The sequence below is a fragment of the Martes martes genome (genome assembly GCF_963455335.1).
Source record: "Martes martes genome assembly, chromosome: 4".
NCBI lineage: Eukaryota > Metazoa > Chordata > Mammalia > Carnivora > Mustelidae > Martes > Martes martes.
The window spans coordinates 169,912,522-169,928,325 of record NC_137891.1 but is presented as its reverse complement, the minus strand read 5'-3'; the positions used below and the strand labels follow the sequence as shown (position 1 = coordinate 169,928,325).

The 15,804-nt window shown below is 54.5% G+C and overlaps 1 protein-coding gene across 1 annotated transcript in view; it reads left to right on the top strand.

Annotated features, from left to right (window-relative positions):
• The window catches only part of PTPRU (protein tyrosine phosphatase receptor type U), a gene marked incomplete at its 5' end in the record, with an annotated part of 76,372 nt that overhangs the window by 5,911 nt on the left and 54,657 nt on the right, over positions 1-15,804 (top strand). The window contains 6 exons of the mRNA XM_080801724.1: positions 7,936-8,067; positions 10,869-11,140; positions 11,673-11,754; positions 11,860-11,975; positions 12,365-12,539; positions 13,084-13,377. Of these exons, the coding sequence (XP_080657850.1) occupies positions 7,936-8,067; positions 10,869-11,140; positions 11,673-11,754; positions 11,860-11,975; positions 12,365-12,539; positions 13,084-13,377 (1,071 nt within the window). The remainder of the gene's footprint in view (positions 1-7,935; positions 8,068-10,868; positions 11,141-11,672; positions 11,755-11,859; positions 11,976-12,364; positions 12,540-13,083; positions 13,378-15,804) is intronic.

Genomic DNA, 15,804 nt, shown 5'->3' with positions numbered 1-15,804 from the left:
GGGGCCCTGCTCGGATAGAAATACCTGGACCATGTGCTCAGTTCTGGCCGCCCGTCCAGCAATGGCTTCATCCCGTGCCCTTGGAGAGTCACTGGGGTGGAAGATGTTGGGGTCAGGGGACGGGGTAGAAGGAAGTCCCCAGGGCAGACGAGGCCTCAGCAGGCAAGCCGTGGATTAGCCAGCTCAGACTGGCATCGCTGGAGGCACAGGGCTTTCCAGGAGTCTGGGCGTCCCTGCTGTCCAGTGCGTCACAGCACGCGCGACCTCCCCGTGTGGCATTGGCAGTGTGCTGTGTCTCTGCCTAACTGCACTGCATCACGGCGCTGGCCCACTGTGGGCGGATGCTCTCTGGGGTTCCTGGGCCCATGGTGTCCTGGCACTATGCCGCATTCAGCCCTGCGCCGCGTGACTGTGCTGGGATCCTGTGTTGTATTGGCTATGTGGATACTCCTGTGGGTCCGTGCCCTCCACTCCCACCTCTGCCGCGTCTTCCTGTCCCACACCGCCACCCCGCATTTGTGGACTCTCCAGGGATCTGGGGCTAGCTCCTAGCATTCTGCCACTGTTCAGTGCCAACAGATGGCAGGCTCAGGCCACACTGCCTCTCTAAGTCACGTGCCTCTCTGCACTGCACGATTGCAGTGGGGATCTGCACTGTGTTGGCTATGCGGCCTTTCCTGAGTCTCTGGGCACAGCTGCTCTGCGTCCCACCTTTGCACTCCACCAGCACCTCACGCCTTTGTTGCATGTAATGCTTCAGTCCCACTGCTTTCCTGCACTGCGCTGGATAGGGGCCCTCCGGCCAAGCCCCTCACACGACACCGCACCATGGCCACCACCACGCTGCCTCTTATGGAGCCTCAGCCTCTCCTGGGATTCCCGCTGGGGAGTCTGCTTGTGCCCTTTCCCCTAGGTTCCCGTCGACAGCCGCAGTTGAGCAACCTCTTTGCCGCGAGCGCCTGCCCTGCACGCCCCTCTGCCCTGCATTGCACACTGCTCAGTCTGTGCTCATGCTGTGGCTCAGAGCCGCTTTCTTGGGCTCCAGGACTGGCGGGTTTTGCAGGTAGCACATTTGCACCATCCTTAGCGTTACATCTGCTTATCTGTGCACGGCACGGGGTTACCGCCCCGAGCCCTGACATGTACTGCGCGTGCTCACGGCTGGGTTGTGTGCACAACACTGGATTTTAGGACTTCAGAGCCCTTGCCTCGAGTTCATTGTTCCGCACGGCAGTTCTGTGCCACTTTCTACCCTTGCCCTTGAGTCTACACGTACTCCATTCCCGGGGACTGTATTGAGTTTGTATTCTGGACGAGGCTGCCCCGCCCAGTGGGTCCTTCCGTGCCACACCTCTTCGTCTCTGTACTGTTGCGCATGCCTGCACCAGACACCTGCCTGCAGTGAGAGGTCACGGAGCACCAATGAGGTCCCTGGCCCTGTGTTAGTGTCTGGAGAGGGAGAAGAGCTGGTAGGGCTTGAACTTTGTGCCCTGGCATCCTCCACGCAGCTATCACACAGCACTAAGTGCCAGCCCAGTGTGTCACTGGATGCGCTGTCCTGGTGCGCTGTGCCTCTGTGCAGCCCTGGGTCCACGATGGAGGCGGCCCCTCTGCACTGGTTCCGCCGTGCCGCACCGGGGGTGAGTACCGGGGTGCATGCACGCTGTGTGCTCTGCTCCCCTGTGGTGTATGACCATGTTCCACCTCTGTAACGGGCAGAGCTGCTGCCCTGTGCCCCCCGCAAACCACGCCGTGGCACCACACATCTCTCTGTCTCCATGGACCGCAATAAAGGGCAGATTTTCCCACCGCATGGGTTTGTGTCTGGCCTTCTGCCTCTCTGGTCGGCTGCATTGTGTTTTGTTATGACGCAGAGTGTCTGCACTGCAGGGGTCTGTGAACTCTTTGCCCCATGTACCTCTGGATGGCACAGCTCCCTATTCAGCCCTTTGCCTCTGTGGGGTGTCAGGCACCACCCCGCCCCTTCCTCTTCTACCACCACCATGGTGGCCCTACTACAAATCTTGGGATTTGTGGTGCATGGTGATCAGGGAGATGGGGAGTGTGACTGGCCTAAGGTCCCCCTACTGTAGTTGGCTTCCTTCTATCCTCAGCTGAGGTGGAAGGATGTTGGCATCACCGTGCCTTGTGTTGGCTCCTGGAAGGGGTCCTAGCTCAGATTTTTCTCTCCGTGGTCCTGCCTGCGTGATCTTCCTGGCTGCGGCCATGCTGAATCCTGGGTGATTAGAAGGTGGTCACCTCTGCCCTTAATTAATTACTCATTGGTTATTCTGGGCCCGGGGAACCTGGGCTGATGTCTGGATGTATCGATCTGGGCAAGAAAAGCAGCGAAATGCACTGGGCCAGGTCTCTGGGTTCAAGTCATGGTGCCTGAGACTGGGTGGGGTTGGTTGGCATCAGACTAGTTGGGATCATGGGGTCGGTGAGTCTAGCCACTGCTGGCCATCTGCTATACACAGGGCTTGGGGATGGGGTTTGGAGGCCAGTCTCTGACCTTAGGAAAGGAGAGGGTGGGGTTAGACGGACCTGACATTGGAGCTGTAGTTGGGGTGGAGAACACAGGATAGGGCTGGATTGGGCAAGAATGTCCAGTGGTGAGGCCAGTGTTGGTTCCAGGGTTGGGCTGGGTTACCTTAGCATAGGGATGTAGCTTCAGATGATGAAATAGACCAGGGCTGTCACTGGCGTTGTGTTTGGTTTCCCTGGGCCAGGGTTGGGGCTGTGCCTCTGATTGAGTATGATCCCAGCCCCTAAACTTGCAGTCTGGCAGTAGAAGTTATGTTTCTCCTGGGGCCACCCTTGGGAACTGGATGGTCTACTGACAAACCAAAGAGAACAAAGATCTCATTGCAAACAAACTCTGTTTACCTAGGGTCCTTCAGAAAATACTGGCGGTGGCTGGCAGCCACAGTTGGCACAGAGCACTGTTCTGTGTCTGGTGGGGAGGAGTCTGGTGCTCACACAGGGGTGCACACACACACACACACACACACACACACACACATACATGCACAACTCCACGCTCCCCCACCGCATATACCCTCCTCCCCTGTAGGCACATGCTTAGTACTGAGTGTGCCCAAATACTCTGCATGGAGATCTGTGCCTGCACACCCTCAACTTCACAGCACAGTGCCTGGGGGACCCACACTCAGAGACCCGTGGTCACCCTCACAAAGCTCTGCCCCATAGTCTCTCTCTGCCCTCACATTCTTCTTCTTCTTCTTCTTTTTTTAAGATTCTTTTTTACTTATTTATTTGACAGAGAGAGTGAGAGAGCACAAGCAGGGGGAGCAGAAGGCAAGTGAGAAGCAGGCTCCAGCTGAGCAGGGAACCTGGTGTCAGGACTTGATCCCAGGACCCCGGGATCATGACCTGAGCCGAAGACAGATGCTTAACCATCTGAGCCACCCAGGCGCCCAGCCCTCACATTATTCTTGCTCACGTCCATACTTGCATGAATGGAACCAGAATCCTAGACGTGAAAGTAGCCCTAGAGGTCACCTGGGTCCCCATTCTCATTTCATAGGTGAGGAAGCAGCAATTCAGAGAGGGCAGGTCACCTGCTGCAGGTCACACAGGGAGTTAGAGGCTCAGCGGGGGAATAGATCCAGGTCTCCTTCCTGCCAGCTGGGTGCTCAAGATTCTGTACCATGCTGTCACTCTCACAGCCGTGCACACGCGCGTGCACACACACACGTTGACATATGGAAACACATGCATGTGGAGCTGTGGAGACCTTCCTGCTGGGGAGACCCCTTTCCCACACTCTGACTCTTCCCGCTGAGGTTGCTTTGCCCCTTCCATCGCCCCATCAGAGCCCAGCCGGATGTGGATAAGCCATCCTCCTGCCTTCCCAAATTGTGGCTGACGGTTGCCTCAGCAACCGCCTGCCAGATTGGGGAGATTAGCTGAGGAATGTAGCTGGGCCAGTTTGAGCTGGGGTTGGGGGAACCGGTGGGGGTCCCGACTTGATTCAGCTCACCCTCTGTGGGAGGCCGGGGCAGAGATGGGGTACCCGTGGTGGAGTCTGGTTTTCTCCCTGGCCCTAGCCTGGCTGAGACCGTGTCCCTGAGGCTTGGACTAGGCTGGGGGAAGGGAGCGTGGGGCTGCAGGCGTGTGTGTGTGTGTGTGTGTGTGTGTGTGTGTGTGTGTGTGTGTGTTACTTCCTCTGGGTGTGACTAGTGTGTGTGCCGTTGGCATCTTGGATAGGGACCTGAGGCTTCTTTCCTCAGCAGTCCTGGACATCTGACTGGACCGCATGGGGGCTTGTCCCACTGAGCTCCCTCCAGATCCTGTGCCCTCTGGAGAACACACCTGCCCTCTTCCTGGCACAGAGGTTGTCTCACTGTCTCACCCGAAGCCTGCTCAAATACCTGCTCAGGGTTCCCAATTCTGAATGAGGCCAGACTTCTCACCTGGACACAGAAGGCGCTCCCTCCGAGGTCTGGCCTTCCTTTCTCCAGCCTTCTCTCCCATTACTTGGGTCAGTCTGAGCTCTTCCCTAGGCTCTGGACTAACTGTGTGTTTATTCCTTGCCCTCCTTTGCTTCTGCTCAGATACCCTTCGGCCCATCTCTTCTGGCCAGAATGATAACCATCCTTCCGGGCCCTACTCAGATGCACCCACCTCCAGAAAGTATTTCTCCTGAACCCCCCTCGTGGCCTTGACCCTTCTCTGCTTTTGTCTTATTCCGTCACCCCCACTCAGACTGGGAGGTCCCTGAGGGCAGGGCAGAATCTTAATCATCCTTGTGCCTCTAATAGTGTCAGCCTGGGACCTGCCTTGTACTTTCTAGAGGACGAATTTCCTGTGAATGGAACTGAATTAACACATTGGCCAGCAGAATACCGGGGCCTTATTCTGTCTGGACCTAATCTCCTTGAATAAAGATAGGTGACTTAAATCCCAGCTTCTGGGACTTAGAGCGTGGCCTTGGGCAAGCCGGCTCATCTCTCCATGTCTCATTTTCCATCTGTAAAACAGGAATAATACTAGTACTGACCTTACGAATTACTATGGAGTTTCCTGGGCATAGGTGGCAGTGGTAGCCGTCTCAGGGTGGTGTTGATGCATGTGCGTGCGCGTGTCTGGGGCCTGTGTCTGTGTTGATGGAGGCCAGGGGGATTTCCTGCTACCATTCTTGCTCTGAATCCAAAGTCTGATCTCATTCCCCCCAGGTTGGTGGCCTCCAGCAGGAGCTGGGTCTCTAGCAGGAGCTGGGGCTTGGTTTTGGGGCTGTGGATCATGAGCCATCCAGACTGGAGGGGATAGGGTTTTCCTCAGGACCTAGGAGGCCTGATGGTTCCCACCCCAGAGTGAGCTGGGGAGAATGTGGGGACGGGGCTCTCACGACGAGCCTGAACCCAGAGGTATTATCCCCTAAGGGCTATGGTTGGAATTGGGCCTGGCCCAGTGGCACAAGGCTGAGGATAGACATGGACCAGGGAGGGGGAATCATTCTGCTTAAGGGGACACTGTGGAGGGAGAAAGTCAGCCAGGGAGGTTAAGCTGGCTGAGATCAGTTGTAAGAGTCATTATTTGGCAGGGGTCGGGGAACACTCTGGCCAGGGTCAGCTGGCCTGTGGCTGGTCAGGCAATCGGGTGGTCATTCTGGTCGAAGTCAGGTGGTCTGGATGTTGTTGGGGCCACATGGCCGGGGATAGTCAGCTGGGGGCCACTCTGGCTGAGGTCAGCCTGTCTGGGGGCCGCTGACCTGGGGCAGTCTGGGAGTCCTGATACCTCATGTGTCCTGGCTGAGGTTGGACAGGGGGAAGCCAAAGAGCTGGCACTCCTGGGCTTGCCCCACGGCCATGGATGAGACATCCTTGGGAAGCTACCTTATACTTGAACCTGCCTTTTAAAGGAATAGGAAGGGCCTGAGCCCCACCCAGGCTCTGGATCCTGGGCTTCCCTTTCCGGCAGTCCCTCTGCCTTAGGGAGGCCTTGGCCAAGAACCTCTGGAGCAGACTGCAGACTCAGCTCAGGCTGAAGGGAGTCAGCGGTCTCCTCCTTCAGGAAGCCCTCCCTGACCATCCCTGTGGGCCATGGGCCTCCCTCTGTGCTGTGCTGTGGGTCATTTTCTGGAGGGAGAGTTGAGGCCTTCCCGGCACGGGCTGGTTTAAAACTTCCCTCCCACAGGCCACAGGGCATGCTGCTGACTTGGGCTTTTCGCACAAAGAGGCAAAGAGCACAGTCAAGGTCCTGCTCCAGCTCTGGAGAGAGGCTTCTGTTATTTCATCGCATCCACTCGGTGCTAGCCTCATGCGCACATCTCATTGTTTTACACTCTGAGAGGGTGCAGGAAGAGGAACGGGAGCCCCTGCGTGCCCCGCTCTGCTGAGTGTGTCCCCCTTTGCTACTTCAGGTGATCTGCGTGACAACCGAGAGAGGTCCCTGTAGCAGGTGACACAGCTGAGCCCCCCAAAGGGGAGTCCCTGCTGCGGTGCAGGGGTCTGCCCGACATGTGGCCCTCAGCCCCCAGTTTCTCTTCCTTCTTTATTTCTCTTCCATCCTCTTCTTGAGCCCGGGAAGCAGCTCGGATGCGCTCCTTCTCCTAGTGAAGGAAACACGGGCTCCGCTTTCCGGTTGATGCGGGTTCGAGTCCCATTCTGTGGCTCCGGTGGGCTCCAGAGGCACCCGTGAAGGGTCATTTCCTGAGAGCTTGCATGCGCTAGGCCTGGTGATAGGCGCATCCCCAACAGCCCCTTGTGCAAATATGGAAACTGAGGCTTGGAACAGGAGGAGACTTGCCTACAGTCGCAAGGGTTGGCAAATTGCAGAGTCAAGATTCAATCCCAAGTCTGTCTGATGCTACAGCCTGCTCACGTACCCACCCTGGGATACTGTGCACAGAGCCCTTCATACCCCGGGGCCTCTGTCACGTCGACTGTCAGATTGGGTCGCTGGCAGGTACCTCGCATGGGGCCTGGCCTGACGTGTCCCTGCTTCCTCACCACTGCCAGGCCTTTTCCCAAGTCCCTGAGGCCTTGGACTGCCCACTACGGGCCCACTAGCACCGCGGTTTGCGGGGGTGGGCATGGGAACCAGTTTGCAGTTTCTTCCCCCCCCAGCGGCGTTCTGATGTGTACTAGGTGCCTGACTCAGGGCTCCGATGAGCTGAGAAACATGGACCTCATTACCAGGCAGAGGACTCACATCTGATTCTACCCCGCCTTCTTCCCCCTTCCTCTTCTCGTTTCCACTATAAATACTGGATCCGAATCACGGGACACTGCTTCTCTAGTCATACATGCAGCCCTTTCCTGTCCCAGGCCTGCAGGCGGAGACCTGACTTGGGTGATTGGGTGACAAGTGACTCCCCGAAGCTCACCTTTGGGGCAGGAATCATAGGGGTCTCTGCCTCAGGACCTGAGGCCTGAATGAGATGCCATGCCAAGAGCTGGTAGCTAGCGCCGTGGAGGGCTTAGAATGATCGGTGGCCATTGTTACTGTGAAGGAGAGATCGTCAGGGCTAGCTTTGTGTGCTCACAGCCTGCCAGTCCTGAGCTGTGTGCCCTTAAGGCCTTAGTTTCCTCGTCTGTAAAATGGGGATAATTCCAGATCTGATATCCTGAGTTATGAAGCCCTAATGATGTAGTGATAACGTTAACTAGTTTTCCTGGGGGAGGGTCTTTGGTGGGTGGTTGAGCAAGGTGGGGTCCTGGCGAGTCGTGGGGGGTGGGTGTGTGGGGAGTTCTTGATATTGGTGGAGACAATAAGAAGAGGGAAAGGGTTGGAGGAGGGAGAGTTTTGTTGGAGGGAGGGAGCAGTGGAGAGGGGCCCAGGAGAGGGAGGGAAGGGGGGTGGGCCTGGGTGGGAGGGTGCAGTGGGGGCGCCTAGAGGGGAGCCCCAGGAGGCTTCCTGGCCAGGCATCCTTCCCTAGCCAGGGCTAACCAGGCCCTGCCTTCACAGCCGGCTGCACCTTCGAGGAAGTGAGTGACCCAGCAGTGCCCTGTGAGTACAGCCAGGCCCAGTACGATGACTTCCAATGGGAGCAAGTGCACGTCCACCCTGGCACCCGGTCTCCGGCGGATCTGCCCCATGGTGAGTTTCCTCTCCACCACCATTCCTCTTTCTCTCCTTCCGGTTCTAGCTCCCTGCTATGTGCCCTTGGACATGTTCCTTAACCTCTCCGGGTCTCATCTGCTTTTGCATCTGTAATGACAAACTTGATACTATGAATGTGGGGCTCTGTGGACACTGTCCAATTGTGTGTATCAGGTAGTTTTACCTGTAAAATGGGTGCGGGTTCAAGTAATCAAAGGCACTTATAGCCAGGATAGTTAAAACCCACTTCCCATTATTTCTGCTACAGGTTAGCTCGGGGTCCACCCTACTCCCTTCAGGTCTTCCTAAGCCCCCCACCTTCAGGGAGGCTCTCTTCTCCCTGAGAGCCTCTGCATCCTTGACTCCCAGGACTTGAAGATGCTGATTGAGCTGTAACCCGGGGGGCTGGGTGTGTGCAAAACCTTCCTTCCTCGGCCCCCTTCTTCTTGGAAGTCCTGGATCCTTCCCAATTTCTACCTTGCTCTGCCCTGTTTCAGGATGAGGCACTTCCGGCGTCGTGAGCACTGTGATGGGAGTCAGGAGTCTAATTATGTGGACTGTAGTCCTACTCTGATGATGGCCTCTAGTATACTGGTTCCAGAGTCATGAAGACTGGCCTTCAAATCCTGGCCTTATCAGCTGTGTGACTTTGGGCAAATCACTTAACCTCTCTGAGCTTCCATTATCTTAACTATAAGGGGGAGAGCCCAGTAATCCATTTCATAGGGTTATTAGATAATGTCTACAAGGTGCATAACATGGGAGTGGCATGTAGGCATTCAATTAATGTTTAGTTGCTATTATGGGAGGTATTTGAGGGGGTCCAGTTACCAGCACCCCTTCACTGGGTGCAGAATCAACGGGGCATCCAGAAAAGGGTAAGACAGATAGAGGCTAAATTATCAACTTTATTCACTTAGGTTGGAAGACATAGCATAGTATGAGAACAAATGGGCTTGCTGAGGGAACCTCAGAAGCAGAAACTTCAGGATGTCCTCAACCTCTGCCCTGTCATAGTAGTGGGCCAGGCCCTTTGCTACTCAGCTCACAGCATGGTTGCAATTGCACCTGCTGTCAGGAGTTTGGGAAGAGTCAGCAAAAGTTCTCAGTGGTGAGGCCAAGACTTGAAGCCACCAGAGGGGCCCTGCACAGCCTGACACGGGCAGCCCTTAGGGTCATCTCCTACCACTCACCTTGCCTTCTGGAGGCCCCTGTCTCCCCCTCTTGCCTTTGTGCCCTTCCTGGGGCACTTCTCTCTGCCTTTGCACAAACAGCCCTCAACTCCTTGTTTGAGCTCTGTGCTAGTGGGTATCCAAGTCTGACCTGTGTGACTGATCTGTAAGGTGCCCACCATGGCAGGGACCTTGTGTGGGCTCTGCCTCTCTCTCACACCTGCAGAGCTAGGGGAGAGAGATTTTTAGTATTTAGTGTGGGCCTTGTGCTGGATCGTGGAGCTGTAGTGGTTGGCGAGAGGGCCACAGTCCCTGCTCTCTTGGTACTTATATTCTAGGGAAGGGAGGTGGGGATGGAGGGAGAAGGAAGAACCACCTGGATGAAGGGAGGGAATGAAAGAGAAGGAGAGGGTCGCAGAGTGAAATGAGGAAAAGAGAGGAGAGAGAGGGGCAGAGGAAGCCAGATGAAGAGGCAAGAACAAAGTGTCAGACTGAAAGGGGGAGAGACACACGCAGCTGCTCACAGGGAGAGGAGAGAGGAGGATGGAGGAGTGGGACAGGAGGCACTGTTGGGGGTCAGGATGTACCGCTTTCTCGGTGGGGATGGGGATTGGGGGGTTCTGTTTACTACCCCACCAAGACTGATCCAGGAGCTGCCTTCACAGGCCTCTGGCTCACAGAAATGAATGAGATCCCCTCCAGTGGAGTCCCTGGGGAGCCCTCCCAGAGCAGGGAGGCTCGTGGTTTGGGATCTGAATGAGCTTGTGTTGGCTGGTAGCCAACCCCGGGAGGAGGCAGCGCTGGGTGGCTGTGGGCATCCTCTTGGCAGCTGCTGGGGCCTTCTCCCCACAAAAGGGAAGCCATAATCCTCCAGCCAGGTCCTGAGGAGTCCAGCCACTCTCATCCTGCCAGCCCCCCTCCACTCCTCTGCCCATGCACAGTCCGGATCTGGATCTGGGGAAGGAGAGTTCTGCCTTTCTCCATGTTGCAAATCAAAAGAATTGTATCCCAGGCATTTAGACCCAGGGTGGGGGCTGGAAGGGAAGTTAGAGTACTTTCATTCAGTCTCTGTTCTACACACGCATTCAGTTTGGGTTCAGACCTGTGCTGGGGACCCAGTGGAGACCTGGAGGCATCACAGGCTGCTGGGGAGACAGACCTACACTTTATTAATGATCCAAGGGCCAGGAGAGAAGCCTGTAGAGGGATAGGGAGGGAGGGCTTCAGAAAAGGGAGCTTTCGAGGGCCTGTCATGTGCCAGACTCTTGACTCCAAGACGAATGACCTAGTTAGTTTCCACCTCCAAGGGCAGCTCAGCATATGGGGAAAGTCATGGGTGAGCATGAGCTTGGACTGTGATTGTAGGTGGTGAGGGGCCATAAAGGGTTTTGAGAGAGTCACTTTTGTGTGTTTTTTGCTTCTTCAATTCTCTCCTCCGGGGAACAGATGCAGGGAGGTGAAGAGACTCAACCTAGTGAGTCAGAGGGGGGACCAGAACTCAGAACCCTTGACTCCCAGTGAGTCCAAATGTCTGCAGTCCTTTGTTTCTGCCCCCCTCCTCTACTCACCTGACCTTGGTCCTCTCCAAGCCTCCTTAGCTCATGCCTCTTCCTCTTCTCTTTCTAGGCTCCTACTTGATGGTCAATGCTTCCCAGCATGCTCCAGGCCAGAGGGCTCATGTCATCTTCCAGAGCCTGAGCGAGAATGATACCCACTGCGTGCAGTTCAGCTACTTCCTGTACAGCCGGGATGGGCACAGCCCGGGGACCTTGGGCATCTATGTGCGTGTCAATGGGGGTCCCCTGGGCAGTGCCGTCTGGAACATGACAGGATCGCATGGCCGTCAGTGGCACCAGGCGGAGCTGGCTGTCAGCACCTTCTGGCCCAATGAGTATCAGGTAGGTTGGGTTTGGTCTGTGGTCAGCCTGTGCTTAGGGGTGGGGGTAGAGCGGTGTCAGCCTGAGGTCAGAGTAGCTAGTGACCAAGGTTGAAATTAGTCTGTGTTCAGCATCAGGAGTCAATATGTGGTCAAGGTCAGGGGTCAGTCTGTGGTCAGCATCGGGTTATTCTTTGCTGCTGTGGTCCAGATTTAGCATCAGAGATCACTGTCAAAGGACATAGTCAGTGGCTGGAGTCAAGAGTGAGTTGGAACAGCGCTGACCTGGAAACCCTGCCTGGCTGGGAAAAGTTTTCCTGCTTGAAGGTAACCGACCAGAACTGGGATGGAACCTCTGGCCTTGACCTTGTTAGCTCTGGCTGCTGACTCTCCCCTCCCACAACTAGCAGACTTGGTAGGGAAGGTCATTGTGAGTTGGACTGACCTCTGCTGGTTGAGGAGCCTGGACTGGAGCAGAGCTAAAGGGGTCCCTTGTGGGCACCTCCCCAGGTAGGGCTGGAGGGATATGACAGGGACCCTCCCGCCTCCCCCAGGTGCTGTTTGAGGCCCTCATCTCCCCAGACCGCAGGGGCTACATGGGCCTAGATGACGTCCTGCTTCTCAGCTACCCCTGCGGTGAGTCCCAGCCCACGGGGGGGTGCAGGGTGAGGGGTGTGGTGGCCATGGCTCCCGCCTGTGGGGGGCACAGGTCCGGCTCACGCGGAGGCTCTATTCCCGCAGCGAAGGCCCCGCACTTCTCCCGCCTGGGCGATGTGGAGGTCAACGCTGGCCAGAACGCCTCCTTCCAGTGCATGGCAGCAGGCCGAGCCGCCGAGGCCGAGCACTTTCTCCTGCAGGTGAGGGGCGCAGGGACCTTATGGGGTGTGGGAGACTTCTTCTGGCACTTGGGTTCCTTGGGAGGGGGGTTGCTGAGTCGTTTCTGCATTTTCCAGCACCCGTACTTACGCCTCCCTGCCCTCACCTAGGCTCTGCTCTGCCCTCTTGGGGGCTCTTATACCCCCAGGACAGAGAGTGGCTCCAGGATCCCCAGACCTCTCTCTATCAGAGGCAGAGACAGCATTCCCTTAATCAGCTTCTTATCCCGCGCCTTCCCGGGGCGGAGCTAGTTCCAGGAACCCCGTGCGTCCCCTGAGTACTAGGGACTGCTCCCCTCGTCCAGGTCAGAGCGAGATCACGACCCTCCCTCTCCGGTGCTCCTGACCCTGTCCACCTTGCCCTTGTGCAGCGGCAGAGCGGGGTGCTGGTGCCCGCCGCCGGCGTGCGGCACATCAGCCACCGGCGCTTTCTGGCTACCTTCCTGTTGGCCTCCGTGAGCCGCTCGGAGCAGGACCTGTATCGTTGCGTGTCCCAGGCCCCGCGAGGTGCGGGCGTCTCCAACTTCGCGGAGCTCATCGTCAAGGGTCAGCTGGCTTATGCTCGCGTACCGGGGGTGGGTGCTGGGGATGCCTCCTCCGAGGGGCCGGGTCGAGGGGGCGTGGCCTGCAGAAAGGTGTGACCGGCAGGGTGTGGCCGGGGGCGGGGCCTGCGGAAGGGACAGTTTCTCCGCCGGAAGAAGGTCTGATCGAGGGGCGGGGTGTGACTGAGAGGCAGGAGGGCGGGGAGATCCTGTTAAGCTGTGAGCCCTGGCTAGGCGGGGTCTGGCTGTGGGGACCTGGGGTTGACCCGAACCGCCTGCGGTCAGCCCCTGAACGCTAGAACTTGGGGATTCAGAGGGGAATGAGGGACAGGGCTTAGGGGTGAATGTGGGATCAGCCTTTGGAGCGGGTGCCCCTTAATGGGGGTGGGGTAGGCAAGAAGGTCTAGTTGAGGGTCTGGGGGCTTCATCAGGGTCCTGGGAGGAGAGGGAGAGGGGTACTGGAGATTTGGATGTACTGCCATGCAGAGTTGGGGGCAGGGTCTCACAGCTCATCTTTTTGGCTCCGCCTCTCCCTCACGCCCTCGCAGAGCCCCCCACCCCCATCGCGCCCCCGCAGCTGCTGCGCGCGGGGCCCACCTACCTCATCATCCAGCTCAACACCAACTCCATCATTGGCGACGGGCCGATTGTGCGTAAGGAGATTGAGTACCGCATGTCTCGCGGTCCGTGGGCCGAAGTGCACGCCGTCAGCTTGCAGACCTACAAGCTGTGGCACCTTGACCCGGACACCGAGTATGAGATCAGCGTGCTGCTCACGCGCCCCGGTGACGGCGGTACTGGCCGCCCTGGCCCGCCCCTCATCAGCCGCACCAAGTGTGCAGGTGGGTGCCTCCTGGCCCAACACCGTCGTTGGGACACCTGGGTATGGGCTCAGGGCTAACGGAGATAGGCCAAGGGGGCTCATTAGGAGAGGTAATATGGCTCGCACTTGAGCCTCTGAAACATAAAATGTCATGATTTCCCCCCAGTCCTTGTTGTGGTAAAGGTAATAATGATAGCTAATACTTTGTGCCGGACACTCACACATATATGTGTAAACACATAGGCACACACACAGACATTGAAAACTCACAATGATATGGTCTACTTACTCTTGTCATACCCATTCTGTGGATGAGATGCCTGAGGTACAGAGATGTTAAGTGACTGGCCCAAGGTGAGATAACTAGTCAGTGACAGAGTTGGCATTAGAATCCTTGACTGGCTGGGTCCAGAATTTTTTTTTTTTTTTTTAAGATTTTATTTATTTATTTGACAGGCAGAGATCACAAGTAGGCAGAGAAGCAGGCAGAAAGAGAGAGAGGAGGAAGCAGGCTCCCCGCTGAGCAGAGAGCCCGATGTGGGCCTCGATCCCAGGATCCTGAGATCAGGACCTGAGCCGAAGGCAGAGGCTTAACCCACTGAGCCACCCAGGCGCCCCAGAATTTGTGTTCTTAATTCTGCATTATAACATCTAATAAATGACTATATACCATAAAATAAAAGTGTGTTATTAAATTTCAGCTGGATTCTCGTGTGGGGTCTTTTGAGCCTCAGGTCTGCTCTTCTTTGTCCAAAAGGGTGCAAGCAACTGTTAGGAGCTATGGCACTTCTGTATCAAAGGACGCTCTTGTTTAATTTGAAGAGAAATTGAGACTTGAACAGAACAGATCTCAATGTAGTTCCTTAATTGGAATCTTTATTGAGATAATTATAAATTCACATGCAATTGTAAGAAAAACTGCAGGGGGCCTGGCTGTCTCAGTTGGTAGAGCATGTGACTTGTGATCTCCGGGTGGTGAATTCGAGCTGCAAGTTGGGTATAGAGAGTGCTTAAAAAAAGGGGGGGAGAAGATATAGAGATTCCCCACACACTTTACCCTGTTTCCCACAATGGTAACATTTTGCAAACCTGTAGTGTAATATCACAGCCAAGGTATTGACATTTATTTAATCCGCAGATCTTCTTCAGAGTTCTCTGATTTCACTTGTCCCCATTTGTGTGTGTGCGTGTGTGTCTTTAGTGCTATACAGTTTATCACATGTGTAGGTTTGTGTGTTTATTGCCGTAGTCAAGATACCATTCAGTCAATTTAAGACTCCTTTGTGTGGCTTCTTATATCTATTTTCACCTCCCTCCCTTCTTCCCACCTCAGCTCCTGGTAACCACTAATCTGCCCGTCATTTCTAATATTTGCCATTTCAAAAATGTTATATAAATATGACATCATAGAGAATATATGCTTTTGAAATTGGTTTTTAAAATTTTGGTAACAGGTTTATTGAGATATAATTCACATCTCATAAATTCACTCCTTAGGGTGTGTAATTCAGTGATTTACGGTATATTCGGAGTTGTGTATCCATCACCACAATCCATTTTAGAACATTTTCATCACCCCAGAAGGAAAGCTTGTACTCTTTAGCACCCTCCACATTTCTTCCTACCACCTCCAGCCCTAGGCAACCATTAATCTGTTTTCCATTTCTGTAGAATTGCCTTTTTCTAAACATTTTGTATAAATGGAGTCATACGAGACATAGTCTTTATGACCAGCTTCTTTCACGTCACTCATATTTTCAAGGTTTATCCATGTTGTGGCACGTTTTTTCCTTTATCCTTTTTTACTGCCGGACAATAGCATATTGTATTCAGCTGTACCATTTTTTTACATTCCCATTAAAAGTGTTTGAAGGTTCTGATTTCTCTACATTCTCACCAACAGTGGTTATTATCTGTCTTTTGATTATAACCTTTGGAGTGGGTGTGAAATGGTATCTCAGTGGGGTTTTGACTTGCATTTCACCGATGCTTAGTGATATTGAGCAATTTTTCATGTGCTCATTGACCATTTGGATGTCTTCTGTGTAGAAATGTCTGCTCAGATTTTTTTTTACCCATTTTTAAGTTGGAATATTTGTCTTTGTATTATTGAATTGTAAGAGTTCTTTATATATTCTGGATACTAGACCCTTATCAAATATATTTACAAACATTTTCTTTGATTCTGTGGATTGTCTTTTAATTTTCTAAACAGTGTCCCTTGTAGCACAACAGTTTTTCATTTTGAGGAAGTCCAATTTGTCTGTTTTTCTTTTGCTGTTTGTGATTTTGATGTCATATTAAGGAACCATGGCCCAATCCAAAGTCACAAAGACTTACCCTTTTTTCCCTAACACTTTTATAGTTTTAAATTTTACATTTAGGACCTTGATCCGTTTTGAGTTAGTTTTTGCATATGGTGTGAGTTAGGGGACCAACTTCATTC